Below are 20,454 nucleotides of genomic sequence, written 5' to 3'. Positions count from 1 at the left end.
AACTGAAGCTGCGCGTCCTCTGCCAAGGACGTCCTCTGCCCAACAGCATCCCTCGGCCCAACCACCCACAACATTTTAACTACTATGACGTGATGAAATTCCAGATTCGGGTTTTGAATTTCCGCACCGCCCCGCCTAATTGTGACGTCAAAGCTCTGGTTTTTTTCGGATTTAAATAGAACTCATACTCAAAGATTTAGAGTTAAGTGTAGTAGAACCCACTTGGAGAGATGTAAGAGCAGCAGGGGCGCCAAGAACAGAGCGAAAATTTCCCAAAGCAAGAGCCAGACCGCACCGTATAGTCGGTGTCGGTGTTGGTGGTGCGCCTCCAGCTCTGCCAGCGTCAGCGACGTCGACGAGGGAGGCCCGTCTATATCAACGCTATCAGTCGTTTTTGCGAATCCGACGCGCGCGGTTCTCGACACACTGCAGGAGGATTCCCATCGAGAGTATACACCGGATGATTCGCTCATGTCCAAATAACTGTGCCCCCCTTGTTTTTCTCTGTGCCTGTGAACTGTAATTTTGTCTGCCGCTGTATATTTTAACGTTATTTCGTGCACTTTCTTTCGCATAATAAAACAAGAAATCAGGACAACACAAAAAAAAATACGAAGAAAAAAACTACAAGAACCGACTTCCTGCTCCAACAAAGGACAATTCAAGTTCACGATTCAAGTGAGAGGCTGTGAAGGGGAGACAGCTTTGTGTTTGTTTTTGGCGGGTAAGTTTGGGTTTCACCCGGTCTCTGTTCGAATCCCCAGTTTTAAAGACATTGACTGCCAAGAAATCGACAAAAAATAATGGATTCTCCAAATATTTCACATAATGAATAATTATCTACTAAAGCTATCTGACGAGAATAAAATACTTTTAAATAAAAGCTTTGAAAAACAAAATGTTTTTAATTTAAAAGTCATAAACTGTGACAACTCTTGATAAGACTGAATACTTAAAAAAGTCTTAAAACCTAAACTTTAAAGAATATATCTCCACTTAAGTTTTGTAAAAAATATCTATAAATTTATCAAAACAAGAATGTGAAAAATACCCTTTACACAACAAATCTAAAATAGAGTTAGAGGAAGTCTGGAAAAAGTTCTAAGCCTCTTTTCCCGCCTGTGCCATAATCATAGGTGCTTGACTCACTAAATCAGTGCATTGACATTTGCGAAAGGGGGGAGATTATGCTACTAGAACTATGGAGTTTCCCCCCTTGGTTAGCACCTCATATATGTCATTTTAAAGGCAAACAATGATTAATTAGGGGCTGCATGCGTTTCGGAACTGAAAACTGGAGAACATGCTATTGCGTTGCCGATGGGGAAGAGCTTTGTGCTGAGTTAAGCGTAAATTTGATGAGACACGGGAACGTGCCAAATGTCAACATGGCCTATAAAAACAAGTCCGATTCATAAAATACACGATTTACACATTTATTTATGGCATGATCCCGAACATAAGTTTCCCCAACCGCAAAGTACTTCCAGGTATTCCGAACCCAAAAGTTCCCCCGGCTGAAAGTTCCACTTCTAATTGAAATTCACTTTCCGATTCGAATGGGAAAAAGAAATTCTAAATTGGAAAATAATCACGTACTTGTCGGTTGTGGTTTGCAATGCAACATTTTATTTTGATCGAAAATAAAAGCATTGTGCTTTTATTCAATGGGGTTTTATGGAACCGTTCTGGATTGTGGATGATAAGCCGATAGAAATATTGGCAACTGCCTTGGAAACCACTTCATGGCTGATAAGTGGATGAAATCGATTGCATGGCTTTACGTGCACTTTACCTTGTAGACCCTGGTCCCGTTCCGAAACTCCACCCAAGCTGGGCGGCACAAAATCAAAAGAAATAGACTAGAGGGATCTAACAATTAGGTTGTCCTACCCAACTAACAAAGAAACTAATAAAAAGGCATTTTTGTTTACCCTACACTCCCTTTCCCTGACCAAACTCTAGTCAGTTCATTAAAGTCACTGCATTTGCATTCGTTTAAGCGCTGGAACACACTGTTTCAGCTGCTCGATAAAAATAGATTTCAACTAAACCGTAATACTGGGCCTAGTTCAAGGGCAGCTCAGCCATTTAAATATTTAATATATTTCGAGGGGGATTCCTTCGGCCCACATGGAGATGCTCATCCATAACACCAGCCTCAATTAGTATTTGAGAAAGTGGATTTTTTTCCCCAACCACAACCATGTAACGGGGGAAAATTAACATCACGTGTCGGCGACAGGTAATTGACAAGGGGGCGGCCTGGGAGGCGATTCAATTGGTGGGTGTAATTCAATCGAAAAGTTGTGACATCACATAGAACTGGGCGGCTTTGGCAGGAAAGTGTAAACAAACTGCAATGACCGACACACAGTTACCAAACGCAGTTACAATTACAAGATACAGATACATTCCGATGGCCTTGGCCATGTTGACTCATTTGTGTGATTGGCTCTTGGCTTTTAATCAATGGAAGGTGTTGAAAACCATTTGCATAACAAAACTGGCCAAGAGATTTCTCTATCGAGGCTGAATAGTGAAAATAATGTCCTCATCCATGTGGATAGTAAAATAATGCAGGGAATAATAATATTTAGTGACGTCAAGTTGGCGATTAAATGACACCCACACTCTGGCTAGAGGAAATTATAAACAATTTCCTGCCTCTGGTACAAGAAAATCTAGAAATATTAATAAATTCCTCGCTGGTACACAAATCTTTACATATAGACTATTTCCCATTCATTAAATTCTTTTATTTTACGTTTCAAAAACAAGCCCCTTCTTCCTTAATAGATCCTTATTCCTATATAATCCCCTAAAATATTTTAGTCATAAACAAAGTTGAAAAGAGTTCAAAATATTTAACAACTTCGGCACGTTTGTTTACTGAACTTTAACGGGTCCGCCGCTCAACGAACTCTGATATTGTAAGAATTTCGGAAATTCCGTTCACGTTTCAAAAATATATAAGCACTCGATATCAATGAAAAGCGTCATAAACACTTAGTTAATTTTGAAATAATGAGCACTCGACCGTTTATATTTCTTGTTTTTGTCATTATTTTGTAAATAATTGAATTCCTCAATTATATTTAAAATGTTTGTTACATCACCAGTGAGTGCCCTTTCGTAATTCAGTTTATTTATTATGAATATTTTATCTTTTTCGAATCTGTAGTTCCTTTTTATTCTAAATACGGAAGTTATGGATTTTCCGTAAATACTATCGGAGTACTAATTAGATCTCAACTGAAAAAGTTCCCCAAACAAAAAAACAATAAGTCAATCAACTGCACTGACGTTGATCGCTATTTGTGATTCGTTTTAATTTTTTTTTTTATGGGTCTCACCAGTTGACATATATATCAGATTACCTATTCTATAGTTCCTATAGCATTTGGTTCAAAATAATTAAACGGAAATCCATCATTAAGTGAAAGATTAAGGCCTGCCAAATAGTGCAACAGTTAAATATCAGTTTCCTGATAACATCACTTGAACTTTGGACGAATAAGAATATTAACACTTTCAAGACTTGCATCTATATTCCTATCTTCTGATTGTTGTTTCCCTGAAACCCATATTTGCCAATTAGTTATACCTCGAAAAAACACCTGTTCCCGTTTATAAAAATACCTATTGCCGTTTTTTATTGACGAACACACACCTAAATTCGGTTTTCAAGCTTGGGTACTATATTTAAGCACTTTGTGTAACGAGCCAGCATTAATACTGGGTTTATTTATAAAGATACATCTGTTTTCTTCGGAAACCCTTTGGTGCCTGTGGCGGTTTTGGTAAAACTTGTTTTTTGTCGGCACTTTACAAAAGCCGCTTTCTTATTAATGTATTGGCAGAAAGTGGGGAGTTTGTTGATAAGATTCTTTTGGTTTTCAAGGATCCATTGGAATTCCAAGTCTGATGATTCTGTCTCAAAACAAAACAATAATTTGTAAACTTGAACTGCGGTTCAATGTACCAACTAAATAATGGGAGCTGAGGCGCGAAATTTTTTATAAAAATTCCACAAATTTGCCTTCTGTGTGGTCCGTTCAAAAAGCTTATCAGTCGCCAAGTGCCAATTCATTCAAAAATGCTCATTTGTGGCTTGACTGGAAAGTCTATTATTTGTTTAGTTGCTTATATTTCTGTTATCAGCAAGGAAGAACACATGAAACACGCCAAACAAAACACACAAAATCGCACAGCTACGCCCTAATAATGAATTTCAAAGCGAATTTAGTCATTTTTCTCTTTAGCATAAAATGGAAAATTGGCAGCACCAACAAGTGTAACGACATGTGATTAGATGGGCGAATGAAGGGCCCTCCAATGGGGGCAAATACTGTCGGCTTTAATGGGAAACATTTTCCGTGAACGCTATCTTGTTTATCCAAAGGTACAATTGATAGTAGCTTGTTGAATTGTGCAATTTGTCAGTCGATCGAGGTAAACAAGAGATATATCCTATGCCGATAAGTTGAACAACAATATAATAAGCGTGATAAGAGTGTGTTCATATAGGGCAGAGATATTTGGGTATCAGGTTTAATAAAAGGGAGTATTGTTTCAAAAACATTGAATTTATTTGAGGCACATGGCTAATACTATTTATAAAATAGGCCACTTGCTTTCAAGTGCAACCACTCGGCAATAAAGTGAAACTGTCTCTTGGCCCTGATAGGAGCGCTTCAAAGGTTCGAGGCTATGAAGTGCAAATGCTTGGGGAAAAACTAATAAAGTACTTGTGCGACACATTAAATCTAATGGGATCTAGGAGCATCTTATCAGTAGTCGCGTCGACTATTAATCAAGTGCATTGCTACTGTGGATCACCTTATCACATGGGCCTACTCGGACCTTGGGGTCTGGGTGGAAATCGCAATCGGTAGAGCTTTCAACATTTTCCAGGCACTAGGATCCCAGAACCCGGAGATGGCAACCGAGAAGAAAATATGCCTACAAGGCAAAAGATTGTAATTATAAATTAATAATATGTATTAGAGCGATTATTGAATTCGCTCGGGGGCCCAGACATCGTCCCACATGGCACTGATAACCCAGTGATCTCCGGGGATTGGGAATTCGAATATGCATTCGCATTGGCAAGCTAGAATCGAGAGACTCACGCCTCCTGAGGCTCCGACAAATGAGTGACCTTTTCGCGCTCTTTTGGGGCTCGTCGCCAGAGCCCCCGGTTACTGCGTCAATGCGAGCCCACCAATCCCGCCCATACGAGGCTATCACAACAATTGAAATCAACAACTGGGCGGAAGATTGTGCTAATTCGAGCAACGAATAGATTATCGTACTTTTTACGCAAATCAATTGCTAAGACTTTGAACTTGTACCAAACTGGCCAAGAACGGAGAGCTCATTGACCACGCGGAGCAACTTCATGGTTGATCGACGTCCATCGCCATAGCTTAGCTTAATCGGAGTGCCTTCATGGGGCAGTCCCATTCTTAAGCCACAAAATAGCCTCAAAGCAATATTTCTATAGGGTGTAGTTCTACAAGTGTTTCTATAAAAAGGCAGAGATTGTTTTTGCAAAGTTCGGGGTGGTTATCAAAAAGTTGATAACAACGATCTATGGAGATGATCTTGTTTGTGTTTCAAGTGAATAATATATACTCGTTGTACGAAAATGACTCAATATTGACTCTGTAAATCTTCCCTTAGTAATGTTTAAATAAATTATATATTCTATCCACGAACAAATATTATTACTCACCTTCCATGGGGTCTATTTAATTGTCAAATCTTATCTTTTTCGAAAGAATCTCGTGTATTTTATCTGAGCGCAAGCAAATCATAAAGATTTCTTTTAATCAAAGTAAAGTGCGCTCAATTGACTCTAATAAATTCCCAGCTAGGTATGCCGGCGCTTTCAGATATTCAAAATATTTTCTCATTTTTTGTGAATTTAATAAGGAAATCTCTTGTTAAAGCTGCGCAGCGTGTGGTTACGATGTGGATGATCTCGATGCGGGGGCGTGTTCGGCGACTGTTCCTTGGTACATGAAATCGGACTAGTTTATGGGGTCTCTTGTCTATTTGTCACATTTATAGCTCTATAGACTGTCAATCAAATGGTTATATTTTTGGGCAGGCACTTGTAGTCCTGGGCCCCGATTGCCCGATCAACAATGCACTTGATCTGGGATTTACGCCTGCACATAAATACTTGGGCACTTTACGGGGCACCATGTCTATTGCCTCGATTTGGCCATAAAACGATTTGGCAGCCAAAATACAAGTGAAGTGACATAATTCCGATAAGGCCAGATAAGGGCCCCCTGTGGGAGTGGATCTGGTATCGCCATGCTGCAATTTTTCATGGTGATAAGGGATATGAGCATTCCTGTCCTATATATTCGTATAGTATCCGGCTGTCTGCCTAATTGTCTGAGTAACGTAAACACTTTGATCGATGGCTATAGCTGTCCAATAATTTTGTTGGCCAATAAATTGAATCAGCTAATTTTCTTTGTTAAAGATTAAACATCTAACTTGTTAAAATTAAATTTAAAAAGAATATTTTTTAGTATATATTTTATGTAGAAGAGGTTTTAAAGTTTTAAATCGAAAAATCTTAATGGAAACATTAATTAAATCGTCAACAAAATATTTTTAAATAATTGAAAGCAATAAACCTTTCAATAAACTCATTAAAAATATTCTTAAATAGCCCAAAAAGCAATTTTTGTTTATTTACTTTTCCATAAAAAATATTCGACAGTTTTATAATCACTATACAGACTGTACAGTTTGAGGGGAACTGTTACCAATTCAGAGCTTTTCTGCTAGGTGCTCTGGTTTGGGAAAAAATAAGTGACCGTTATCAGAATATTTATTCCCCAATAATTAAAAAACATGGCCTATATTACTTAAAATTAAAAAATATACATATTTTAAAATTCCTTTGTTTGAATGTATGCATTTCTTGTAACCTGATTTTTAATTACCCGCAATTCTTTATCATTGCAAAATAATTTTTTCAACACCGAATCTTTAAAAATTAACTGTAAGTATAAAAAAAGAAATTAATTATTAAACAAAGAATGTTAAAAAGTCTATTAAAATATGTGAAAAAAGAAATAAATTTCACCAGCTTGGCGGGAAATGGCATGACCTGTAATGCCATTTATTTTGGCCAAGGGCAAGCACCCACATTTGGGCCCAAAATGTATCTAGATACATTCACCTTGAGGTCGTCGACGAGGACGCCTTATTGATTTTATAATTCCCCGCTGTATACATAAGAATGAATCAGTTTTTGGAACATTTTCATCATGTTGGCGCCGGGCTACAAGTTCAATTGTAGGTCGCGGATAAAAATCGATCAATAGGATGCCTCCAAGTTACGACAATGACGGGTCAGCAGAAATATTTAGTATCTATTGGGACCTGACAGCCAAGAAAGCAAGAAAACTAAAATATTTGCATCGATTTACAAACAAACAAAACAATACAATAAGATACATATTTGCTTAGCTCGTATATACATATATATGGGGGCTCGTTCTGCCCCGTTTGATTGGTTGAGATTTGGGGCTTGGCTTGGCCTGTGACGTCACACGGCGCACGCCCCTCTAAACGCTCTGTATCCACCAGATACAGATACGAATGTACATAGTTGCGTGACGTATCCGCTGACGTAGTTCGTCAGAGCCAAATCAGAGCCTATACCAACTTGGGCCACAGTGCTAATGAGCTTTCTATTGCATAATGCCGGTATTTTATCATTTCTTGACTTGCCAGCGAGCCCACCTTTCCACCTGGTTCCCTTTTAATTGCTGTATTCGTAGTACATAGCTGGCACACCGCTAAACATTGCGTGTTTCGAGTGTAGATACAACAAGCACATGGGGATGTATATGGGGAAAGCGTCTGGTCGCAGCAGGTGAGCATGCTTTTAGGCGCCCTGGGCCCCTGTTCCAAGCATGGAGCGTGCCAAATGTTTGGTTGAATCCCAAGTCCGACCCGAGCTGCGTTGACGCGATGACGGAAGCTGGGTGGTGGGCGATATTATTAATGGGGGAAACCTGGGGGTGCTGAGTCGAATAGAAAGGTTAGGGGGTGGGGCAAATGCGATTTCACAAAACGAAACCAGGCAGCGTCAGAGGATAAGTTTATGAGTCAAACCTTTTAACCCGGAATAAGGGATTATGATTCGATTCATAGGAAGTATGAGCTATTTTTGAAAATATTTCTTTAATCATTGAAAGCTTCTTAAATATTTCTGGATGTTAACTTCCTCACACCCAAAAAAGGATAATTTATGTAGATCCCCTTTCACGTAAACTCCTAAATGCTCAATATAAATACTTTTCACTCAAATGTAATTTCACGGAATTATTTATAAACCTGTTGTACGGCCGAAATTTCCATAAGTTCTCGCCTGGTTTCGATATAAAGAAGGCATTCCCATTCCCATTACCTGACCCATTTATAGCCCTGGAGATGTGTCATGTTTGCTTATTGAAAAGCCAAAAGCGGGGAAATGCTCATTTCCATTTGGAATGAGCCACCGTCAGAGGCAATCCATTATGCTTAGCCAGTGGCTGCCACATTTTCAAGCCTAGAACAAACGTGATCCATTCAACGTAGTTGCGTTTGTATAGCTAGACAAATAGATATATGTACATATATTTCGAGGAGGCAAATGGAATCGAAAATGATAATGGATAATGGAAATTCTACAATTCGTGTAAGCATCGTATCTAAACAAAGATATCCATATAAAGGCGGAGACAGTGCCGAACAACCAGGCCTTTATTGCCATTTAATCTTTGTTTGTCTACGGAACTGCAGTAAACAATGTGTGGCACATGGGGATAAAGATACATCGGAACTATAAAGATGAATTAATTAACTAACAAAGAATTTTAGAGTTTTTAAACTGCAGACTATTCTTAAAAACTTTCCACGAATCAATTTCCAATAAATTACTAAATCAATGGCATATGCATAAATCTGCATTGCCGGCATTTAACGACTGGAACTTAAGTTAATGAAAGCAAAATAAAAACAGATGCAACAAGCTGAAGGCCAGGAGCTGTCGGATGCAAAAGTTGCATCCACCGACTGAGTGCTGGTTGCATGCAACTCAGGAACCGGCGAATCCAATGAATAAAATTAAAAATCTGAGGAAACCAAGGAGGCGCCTGCAATTCCAGTTTCGGATTTTGCCGCCTCGAGTCAATACCCTCGGAACGTCTTCGCCTCCACCCCAAAAAAAAATAAACCACCGATCCATTGGCCATGGTATACTGCTGCTACTACATGGAATACTCGCTGGAGAGACCAGTTCTCTGGGCGCAAAGCACGAGAGAAGAAAATAAGAAACCGGGGAGAGCTGGGAGAGCGGCCGAATCCGGCAGAGCCCGGCGGAGGCCTTTTTCATGGTTTGGCGCGCCATTTGCTATCCAACATTCGTTGCGTGCGGTTTAAGATACAAAGATACTCGTGCAACCACTGCTGCTGCGGCTGTTCTTGTTTCGAGATACACGCGAGTGTCGAAGAAATCGGAATCTCTACCAGACGGATATTTTCCAAACACACATATCCAAATATAAATATCGTCGAAATAACATTGGAAATATCTTACCATATTCAAATATCTGGCGGTGGCTAATTAGGAGTGCGAAAAACACACGATTTTGGACAGCAACATGTTTGGGTGTTGATGCGCAGGCGCCGTAAAGTATTCTATGCTACGTGGGTGGCCGTCGTTCCAAAGGACAAATCCAAGGCAAAGGACATTCCTCGAAGTTGGCGTGTTATCCAACAAACTTAACCGCAACTTGAAGTGCAGTGAAAAGTACAGAAAGTAGAGCTCCAGAAGCACATTTCAATAGTGAAGAATATTGAAAACATATCCCCCCTCGAACGAGTACATATTTTGGAAACATATCCCAACCGAAGTTTACATAATCCCGCAACCATGTCCACCGCCTCATCGAGCAACTCCGGTGGCGAGGAGGCCACCAAGAAGCCAGGCACCAGCAACGAGGAGAGCTCCCACCTGCTGGAATCCACCGAGAATGGGGCCAAGTACGGCTCCAGACAAGCGGTAAAAATCATCAAAGCCAGCGAGAATGGCCGTTCCAGCTCCACGCCACACGTAGGAAAACCAATTAAATATTTTCACAAAAAACATATCCAAGAAAAATATTATGGCAGTAGATACTTTCATGCTTTATTTACTCTCTCCATCCTTCTCTCCATCATAATTAATTATATTGCCAAAATATTTTTCTCTATGTATGCTTATGGTGCCGGCTAATTTAAGTTAATTTGTGCTTCCCATCTGGCCTAGCTAGCCAAGTTAATACATCCTCCGGTATTGACCTTGACTATAGCCACGGCGAAAGTCCAATTAACGCAGTGCGAACTGAAGAAAAACAAGCTAGGAAGTTGAGTTTCAAGATGTTCGAAGATGGTATACCCTGGTTATAAAATATACTCCAATTCTCTATTATAGGCTAAAGTTAGGGCATTAAAAAGTTACTTTTCTAGATAATTATTTACCCAAAACCGTGCAAACAATATTAAGAACTGTTTGCAAAGTAAACGAGTAGTTGAAAGCGAAAAGATGTTGCCGCAAAATAAGATATGAGCTATAAATAAACTACCAGGCAATTATCAGGCCCAACATGTTTCAATTTAGACCCAAAATCGAACAAGAAATTGCACAATTCCACTGTTAGTATGATCAATCCAAATTTCCGCTTTACATAATTTAACGATAAGCATTTATAAGTCAATTATCGTAGTGGTTTCTTTTTTATCGAAAACATAGTATTGTAACGAACTCCTAAAATCATCTATGGGCGGAGGCGGGTGGTAAAACCTGGGAACCAGCGCACGCTGGAATATCCGGCTTCGGCTCGTCGGCAAGGGGGGTGTTATTTGCCGGTTCCCAAGGGTGCCTCTCCGGGTAGGGATCAAACTTTAAATGCGTGCTCGCGACGAAATATCTACTCTCCGGAAAGAGTCCCGATATCCTCGGATGATAAGAGATGGGGGGGGGGGTTCCCTTCCTGCGCCTTACTTACGAGTCACCCAGGTGTCATGGGGCGACTCTCGCGTGCCCACCCTACCTATGATCGCTCGCTTCCCGCATCCTGCGAGCGACCCCTTTTCATGGGTACCCCTACTACTTCATATCGGCTAGCTGCAGCATAATACGGGGTTTAAAACATTATAAAATATTTATTATTACTAAAGAACATAAATATAAAATTGAATCATGGCAAATGCAAAAAAACTTAAGCTAATACAATTTAAATAAATAAATAAGAGATATAAATATCCAGGCGTACATAAAATCTTAGCATTGGCATTACAAATAGGACTAGTTAAAATTTAATGAATTTAATAAAATTAGGAATTAGAATCACAAATCAAAGCAAAAGAATGTGCATTAAGTATTATTTTTTTTTTTTTTTTTGTTTTCTCTTTTAAACCCAAAAAAAATTTAAAGGAACCAAACGCCCTTAGATAACTGGCGACTCTTAGAGTCCAAATTTGCCGGGACCCCAAGGATCAAAATCAAAACAAAATTGTCACAAACAAATTGGCAGGTTTTACTCACTGGACATTCCTTGATGCATCCCACGACGAAAGCGCTTTCGAGGGGTCGCTGAAACAAAGGTTTTAGACTATACAAAAATTTCCCCAATGGGGCGCACAAATAAATAAAACCACGACAACAAACACAATTGGTAGTGACTATAACTTTCTTCTGACGAGCCTTGTTTCCCGATCAGGCCATTAGGGACGTTACGTTAATTTTTCTTGGCTTCCTTACATTTTTTTTTTCTTCGGTTCTCTTCCGATTTTTTTTTTTTTTCTTGCCTAAATTTTATGCATTTCACTTTGGTTTGACTGAATCACTAAATTGGCTCCTCAAAATCACTTTCAGGGACACTACGGCCGGATCCGAAACTGGACCTTTTTCAGGGGGACTCCTCCGAGGTTTTCCTCCCTCCCGTACTTGAATCTCGCGCTACACTGCGGTTAGCGCCTCCTCTGCGCTCCTCCGTTCGCTCGAACCTAGCTTCGGTTCGAAGCGAACTTGCTGCGGTTAGCCTATTTTAGGCCGGGATTTCTTCTCCTTCCTCGGTGCTCCTCCGTCCGCCTTTGGTTGGACTTCCTTAGTTGAGCCACCTGGAGTTCTTTAATAGGGGACACGGAATAGTCCACTCGGACTTTTGCTCGGCCTGCTAAAACTGGGATTCGTGATTCAGTGCTCTTCCCTGACCCTTCAAACACTCACCCCTGGGTTTTCCTCGAGCCACCACTTCCACCTCTACACTCGGTTTACTGACGCCGGTGGACAATTGGGAGCCTTTGAGCGTCCCCAAAATTAATTGTCACAACTGCCGGCGGGATCTTCGAATATTGTTGGTTTTTTTCCCCGTGGTTTTGCTGCTTAGCGCCTTGCTGACACGTCTGGCTTGTTGCAGATCTTGCTTGGGAATGATCCCACCCATACCCATAAGCGGACCGACGCCGGATTTTCGGCGGGCTGGCTCCTGGGGTCCACAAATGGCGAACTACCGGAATTCGTTTTGTTCCAGGCGCTCCCCCAATACCTACGCTAAACCTTTTCTCATAGATGGCGCCACCCTCCGCCAACTGCGGCTCATAGGTGTCGCTCCCCGTCATGGCAAGTGCTACAGTATCCAAAGTCCAAAACTCTTTCCTTTATGATAGATCGCATGGCTTATCAGTCTAATGAGTTCCAAGACGAAGTGGAGACTTTCTATTTCCATTCACAATGGAAGGAACAAGAAAAAATTAAAATAGTAATCTTTAAAAATATAGAAAAAATAATAAAGGGCGTATCTCTAATCCCCAAAAGAGATTATAACAAGACCCATGATGCGGATTTATTTTTAATTCAATTTCACCAGACAAGTTCAATTGAATCTGGTTCCAGTGAGTGCACAAAATGAGTCAACACTTTTAAGTATTTACTTTAGTAAAAATAATATACCCCAATGGCATCATTAAAAATTTGTACCCTGTTCGAACTCAGAATACGGACAATGGAGCGGGCCAACACAAAACACAAACAATTTTATGAGAAACATTTGAATAAAAGTGTATTTTTAAAAGCGACCCACAAAATTATGAAAACTCGACCAGTTCGATAATAAAGTGTGCGGCACATTTTTTGAATACCAATTAGGCAGCTCTGATGATTATATATTAAGTTTCGGTTTTATGGGTTAATCTACTAAGCGGTTTTCACTTTCAGTTTTGCATTTTTTAAATTGCACACTGAAATAGAGTTATTTAAAAAAGGGGTTTTGAAATTCCAAAAATTGCATGGGATATTACAAGTCATCGTCCGCCTTGGACATTACAGATTCCCAAGTTCATTTCCTCAGGAAAATGTGAACTTATAATAGTAGCTTATCAATTATGCAAATAGAACCCGGCCTCTGGGAAAATAAATAGGAAAGAAATTTTGAATTTGTGATGGAAATTCTTCAAGTTCCTCCTATGCAAATTAAATGGCTTATGGCTTAGATTAAACGGGACGAATGCCAATCGATCAATATTAATATGCTAGGCTCTGAACCTGTTTAACGGAATGTCACTGGGCATTACCATTATGACGCACACTGTTGCGCCTGCCACTGACATTGAAACGAACTTGGACCTCGCCACCTCGCCACACAGGCAATGAGCCATCCTGGGCGGGAGGGGGCGGTAAACGATAGCCGGGTGCCCGGAATCGCCCACTCGGATTCCTAGAGCTGCCTTTAACTGGCAGTAATGCTAAATTTAGATACAGAACGACATCGGGCCGACAATGGATTGACCACATTAGCCGCAGACACGGCCCAGAATCGAGGCAGATATCGATTTCAGAGGCGACTTGAACGCTTCGTTTACTCTCGGGCCTCGGCGCTCGAGGGGGAGACTCCAGAGCTCCGGAGGTGTGTCTATACGACAGTTAATATGTGGGCGTACCAGTAACCCTCCATGTGCCTCCTGCCCCCCATTGCTGATGCAGTTCCTGTTGCGATTCTCGGCTGCAATTTCACGGAAGTGATTTGTTTTCTGCTCTTTGACTTGGCGTGGGTCGAGATTGGCAATGCCAACGGAAAGAGTGGCAAGCGAGTGGGCGGCGACACATGAGATAAATAAAATAAGGCGCCCAGTAAAAATGGCCATAAATTGCACATGAATTCCAGGCGAAATGGCTTTTATGTTTATGTCTGGAGAGACATCAAAGGAATATGATTGCAAATCGTATTACAGGATGTTTATGTAGGATGATGGAAGTTCATTTAATAATAATTTATTTTCTTCTCTACTACCAAAATGTCCATAAATTTGCCAGCCCTAATATTGTGAAAGGTCAGTTCTTAACCGTATATATATCATACAAAAAAAAAATAAAAAATAATATCAGCACACGCCCCTTTTTTTCATAACAATAAATATCACAGACCTGACGCAGTTCTGTTTATAAAAATAAAATAACAACACTTTACTAAATATAAAAAAAAGCTCTCGATAAAAAAAAGCTTCCACTAACTTGGCCAGCTGATTCTGTCTGGCAGAGTCAGTAGCTGGAATTTCGGCCATTTACTGATTATTTTGGCGATATAGCGATTCTATATCTGGCGATTATACAATAATTTATGGCCCCCCTGAACGGAAGTCAACGAGTATGGCTAACAAGGTGGTCGAATATTATTAATTGGTGCTGCTTGAGTGACCCTTTGGGAGGCCTTGGAGTAGAATAGACTAATTGAAAAGGGAATGTACTATAACTGCATATATATTTCTTAAGAATTCATATAGTTTCTTAGAAGTACCTCCTTTTATTTTATTGGTTTTTGTTTGGGTTATCTTGCAAAATGAAAATCTAGGGTTTTCCTCAAGTATCAATTAAGCCAAACTAATAAGGCAATTTCCATGCAATTAATCTCTTTCCTAATCGGGCAACCCCTATCAGGCACTTATGTTAATAAGAACACAAAGTTTCCTTAATCAACTGGCTTATTTTAAACTTTCAAGTGTGAACACATGTACTTAATAATAGTACTTAAGGTCTCAAATTCATAAAAATGTCAGCAAGTCCTTAATTGATCACGCGGCATCCTGAACTATGAATTAAACGATCTCCATTGGGGGCCTTTGAGGGACTTAAGAGCTTACCCCTTTGAAGCATAAATACCCATGGCCACACGGCGTATGAATGATATCGCGTAGCGAGGGTGCGTGAACTTGTTGTACGGTTTTCGGGGGGCGACTTCTGTTTATGTGATCGCCGTAATGAAATAATGAAGCACTTCAGCACAATCGAAATCGGAATCCGAATGGGGAGAGCATAGCCCAAAAATTGTTTTTGTATCTGGGAGAGTGCAATAAATATGGGTGCACGGGGCATGGAATGGAATTCTCTTTATCGGCTCCCCAATAAATGTCCTAATCACCGGGCGGGGGGTTCGGGCCTTATCACGGACCATGGTTTGATAATACTTCTGGGTAGCCAATAGTTGGCCCTCAGTCCCAGTCAGTTGGTCAGTGCAGAAAGATCTAACTAATAGCCATCTTCCTAGAACTTGAAAAGGTAAAAATAAATAGTTACCTTGTATTTTAAAGAGTGGAAATAAGTGAAAGTTTAAATTATAATTTAAGTGGTTTTGTGGAAAAAAAGAGCATAAATAATAGTATTATTAGTTACAATTAAGTGTAAAAATTATAATTATTAAATTTCAATCCCCTCCTTTCAGGATCAGGAGAATCTACTCGGCAGAATGGTGCATACGTCGACGGAGAACAATTCCCGGAAGTTGCCCCAGTATGTGGCGGCTCTGGCAGCCGCTGGTGGTGCTTTCGCTTGCGGCACCCTTCTGGGATGGACATCGCCCGCCCAGACAAAGATCGTAGACAATGGCACCGGATACGATTTCCCCGTTAGCGACACCCAGTTCTCGTGGATCAGTTCCGCCATGACCCTGGGTGCCGCCTCCGTGTGCATCCCCATCGGTTTCCTCATCAATATGATTGGACGAAAATGGACCATGTTGTTCCTGGTGCTGCCCTTCATCGCTGGCTGGGCCATGCTCATCTGGGCGCCCAATGTGGGCTTGATGTACGCCTCTCGCTACATCCTCGGTATTGCTGGCGGTGCTTTCTGTGTGACTGCTCCCATGTACACGGGTGAAATTGCCCAGAAGGACATTCGAGGAACCCTGGGCAGCTTCTTCCAGCTGATGATCACCATTGGTATCCTGTTTGTGTACGCCATCGGAGCTGGCTTGGAAATCTTCTGGGTGAGCGTCGTTTGCGGCCTTCTTCCCCTCGTTTTTGGCGCAATCTTTTTCTTCATGCCGGAATCACCTACTTATTTGGTAAGTTTCCAATATCAGTGTTTAAAAAATAAGATTAAACATTAAGTGGAAGAATATCAGTTATTTCAAGAAGTCATAATGTGTCAAAAAAGACACTAGATTTTCAATAGAAATCAATCAATCAGAAATCTATCAAATTCTAAAATCAATCAATTTTATAAAAGAAAAATATCTTCCCATGACATTCATAGATAAGGGAACTCCCCGAGTCAATCTAAAATGTCTTTGATTTTAAGATACAAGAGTTTTAAGATACGAAAAGCTATCACGAGTTTGCTATCAGAATGATATGATAATGAGATAAAGTATATATGAAAACACTTTTCCATATTTAATCTAACTTGTCTCTTTTTCTAAATCCCCGTTGACAGGTTGCCAAAGATCGGTCCGAGAACGCCATCAAGTCCATTCAGTGGTTGCGTGGCAAGGATTACGACTATGAGCCTGAGCTGGCGGAGTTGCGTGAAACCGACCGGGAAATCCGTGAGAACAAGGTCAATGTTTGGTCAGCCCTGAACCGTCCAGTTACCAGGAAGGCCTTGGCCATCAGTCTGGGTCTGATGTTCTTCCAGCAGGTGTGCGGCATCAACGCTGTTATTTTCTACTCGTCCAGGATCTTTAAGGTAAGGTTTTAAAATTTTTAAGATCTTTTCTGTGTAACTCCAAGCAAACACCATACCTTTGCCAATACTAATTTGATTCTTGAGCGGAATACCTTAAACGATTCGTAGATTGATTCTCCACAAATTTGACTCAAAATCTGGGAACATTATTTTTTTTTTTTATTTTATACCAAATTTTCTGGAGGGTCCCATTTGAAAAGCTTAAAAATGCATGGAGCCATTATATGGCCCCCAGCGGAGACCTGCTGCTAATATTTATCTGAGCGGAATACCTTAAATGACTCGTAGATTGACTCTCCACAAATCTGCGTCAAAATCTGGGATCATAATTTTTTTTTAGATTTTTCATAACATTTTCTGGAGGGTCCCCTTTGAAAAGCTTAAAAATGCATGGAGCCACTATATGGCCCCCAGCGAAGGCTAAATTTTCGGAATAGTTTTTATAATAGTTTAAAATTAAATTACTAAATGAGTATTTTTAATTGCAGGAAGCTAACACCGGCATTGGAGAACAGTGGGCCACAATCTTGATCGGAATCATGCAGGTGGTGGCCACTTTCGTTTCCACCTTGGTTGTTGACAAGCTGGGCCGTCGTATCCTGCTGCTGGCCTCCGGATGTGCCATGGCTGTGGCTACCACTGCCATTGGAGTGTACTTCTATCTGCAGAGTCAAGACCCAACCCAGGTGGAGAGCCTTGGATGGTTGCCGGTGGCCAGTTTGTGCATCTTCATCATTATGTTCTCGATGGGCTACGGACCCGTGCCATGGCTGATGATGGGTGAACTGTTCGCCACTGATATCAAGGGCTTCGCTGGATCGCTGGCTGGCACCTCCAACTGGCTGCTGGCCTTTGTGGTGACCAAGACGTTCGACGATCTGAACAACGGACTGGGAATCGGAGGCACCTTCTGGCTCTTCGCCGGCCTCACTGTATTGGGTGTGTTCTTCGTGTTCTTCGCTGTGCCTGAGACGAAGGGCAAGAGTCTGAACGAGATCCAGCAGGAGCTGGCCGGTAACCGATCCAATCCCAGCGCAGTTGTCTCCAACGGTGCAGCGGAGAAGTAAGGGGGCGCTGGCGCAGGCGCAGGAAGTTGAATTAGCGCAAACCGGAAGCCGGCAAACGGACCGGAAATCACTGTTAACTTGATGTTAATTTACGTTCGATTTAGGTTCGCGTTAAGTGCAAGTGCAAGTCCTGATGAATTTGTTTATAGAATTTAATTTTCGCATAATTTTCGGTTAAGCGTAACGAGAGAGACGGGAAACTATTGCAGCAAACTATTACTAAGAGCGAAGACTGAAGGTCAACTGCAGAAAAGCCGCGAGAAATGTAAGGCCTGCTTTTGCAGCCATTGAAAAGACAACAGCAATTTAAGAAAAACAAAACATATATGGATATATATGCTTACTTAGTGTTACTTCACCATTCAACCAACGAATTCTGTTTTACAAATTAATGAAGTGAATGTTTTAAGGCAAATTAATGCATTTGTTCAGGTTTTTAGAAAGTGTTTGCACGCATCTGTTCGATAATTCTTAATCTATTTGTACTATATAAAATATATATGTATGTCTATGTATATGAACTATAGTCGTCTATGTCAAAAATCCCAGAAGCATTCATTTGATTCACTTAGTGTAGTCACGTCTTTTGCCAATTTATTTATTATGCCAATAGAGCGCCAGAGAAGAGTGTTTATATTTTTATGTAATAAACCGAAATAAACAACTATTTTTTAATGTACATCCGATTTTATTTGATTTTATGATCGCAAAAAAAACGCTGAAAGCTACAAAAAAACGAAACCCTATCATTGTTAAACTTGCATATAGTATTTAAAATAAATAAAATACAAAAAAGTTAAAAATTTATAAAGAAATATATAATATATTCATGTACATTCAATGTAGTCAAGTTTAATTTTCAATTCCCTGGGTTTATGCTTCGGGTTGGCCATCCTCCTTGGACTCCTGCTCGATTAGGTCTTCGATGATTTGGGCCTCGGCCGCCAAGTGGTTGAGTTTAAGAATTTAATGTACATCCGATTTTATTTGATTTTATGATCGCAAAAAAAACGCTGAAAGCTACAAAAAAACGAAACCCTATCATTGTTAAACTTGCATATAGTATTTAAAATAAATAAAATACAAAAAAGTTAAAAATTTATAAAGAAATATATAATATATTCATGTACATTCAATGTAGTCAAGTTTAATTTTCAATTCCCTGGGTTTATGCTTCGGGTTGGCCATCCTCCTTGGACTCCTGCTCGATTAGGTCTTCGATGATTTGGGCCTCGGCCGCCAAGTGGTTGAGTTTAAGAATTTAATGTACATCCGATTTTATTTGATTTTATGATCGCAAAAAAAACGCTGAAAGCTACAAAAAAACGAAACCCTATCATTGTTAAACTTGCATATAGTATTTAAAATAAATAAAATACAAAAAAGTTAAAAATTTATAAAGAAATATATAATATATTCATGTACATTCAATGTAGTCAAGTTTAATTTTCAATTCCCTGGGTTTATGCTTCGGGTTGGCCATCCTCCTTGGACTCCTGCTCGATTAGGTCTTCGATGATTTGGGCCTCGGCCGCCAAGTGGTTGAGTTGGCTCTGCAGGAGCCTGAAGCCCAGCCTCTGCCGGTTGACCTCCATTATCTCCTGAACCTTCTCCTCAACGTCCGAAATGCGTTCCAGTAGTCGGGAAAGACGTTCCCGATGACTCTCAATGACAGCCTTGTTGTCCATTGGAGGTTTGGTGTGCATTGTGTATAATTCTTCCAGGTATTATAAATGAAAATGTAAACCTCTCTTTTGGTTTTTCCTATAATTTTGAGGGACTATTGAAATATCTACAAAAAATATACAATAAATAAGAATTTAGATCGTCGTGTTGCTTCGAGGACTGGCCGAATAAGACTGATGATTTTAAAAGCCTATGTGGAGTACATGAATTTCTAATTGATCCTCTTGTCAAGGCTAACTCGATTGGTAGAGCAGCGATCGAACAAAATCCATATTGTGTTTCTCCAGTTCATCACAAGCATCGATATTATCAGTTTCTTTTATTAATTCAATATATTTTGGGTCCCTTGGATCCGGTTTCTGTTCGTCCTGTACCGAACTGGAAGTATCGCCTTGGTCCATTTCAAAAAATCCTCCAACGACAAGTTCTGAACTGCAACTAATTTCGCAATATCTTTCCTTTTACCCTGAATCATTTTTATACCCTTGCAGAGGGTATTATAATTTTGGTCAAAAGTGTGCAACGCAGTGAAGGAGACATCTCCGACCCTATAAAGTATATATATTCTTGATCAGGATCACCTCCAGAGTCGATATGAGCATGTCCGTCTGTCCGTCTGTCTGTTTCTACGCAAACTAGTCTCTCAGTTTTAAAGCTATCGAGTTGAAACTTTGCACACAC

At 40.2% G+C, this 20,454-nt stretch overlaps 1 protein-coding gene and 1 long non-coding RNA gene across 6 annotated transcripts; one reads left to right on the top strand and one right to left on the bottom strand.

Moving 5' to 3' along the window:
• The first annotated feature begins 371 nt into the window (after positions 1–371).
• LOC6493731 (facilitated trehalose transporter Tret1-2 homolog) lies at positions 372–18,766 on the top strand. Of its 5 annotated transcripts, none has more exons than XM_014909035.3 (4): positions 372–724; positions 15,777–16,397; positions 16,769–17,020; positions 17,509–18,766. In XM_014909035.3, exons 2-4 carry the CDS (start codon positions 15,801–15,803, stop codon positions 18,085–18,087), a joined length of 1,428 nt encoding a protein of 475 aa, XP_014764521.1. In that variant the 5' UTR covers positions 372–724; positions 15,777–15,800; the 3' UTR covers positions 18,088–18,766. The 5 variants fall into 5 exon arrangements, with proteins under 5 accessions (XP_014764521.1, XP_014764520.1, XP_001958325.1 ...); XM_014909034.3 differs by lacking the exon at positions 372–724 and adding an exon at positions 7,017–7,033; XM_001958289.4 differs by lacking the exon at positions 372–724 and adding an exon at positions 9,431–10,135.
• Positions 11,637–12,688, bottom strand: LOC116655903. The gene is made up of 2 exons (XR_004311005.2): positions 12,293–12,688; positions 11,637–12,236 (listed from the first exon to the last, which is right to left on the bottom strand). It is a non-coding gene; the product is annotated as an uncharacterized LOC116655903 (long non-coding RNA).
• Positions 18,767–20,454: the final 1,688 nt, after the last annotated feature.

The sequence above is a fragment of the Drosophila ananassae genome, chromosome 2R (assembly GCF_017639315.1).
Source record: "Drosophila ananassae strain 14024-0371.13 chromosome 2R, ASM1763931v2, whole genome shotgun sequence".
Classification (NCBI taxonomy): Eukaryota; Metazoa; Arthropoda; class Insecta; order Diptera; family Drosophilidae; genus Drosophila; species Drosophila ananassae.
The sequence above is the reverse complement of the archived record's forward strand: the minus strand, read 5'-3'. Positions and strand labels throughout refer to the sequence as shown.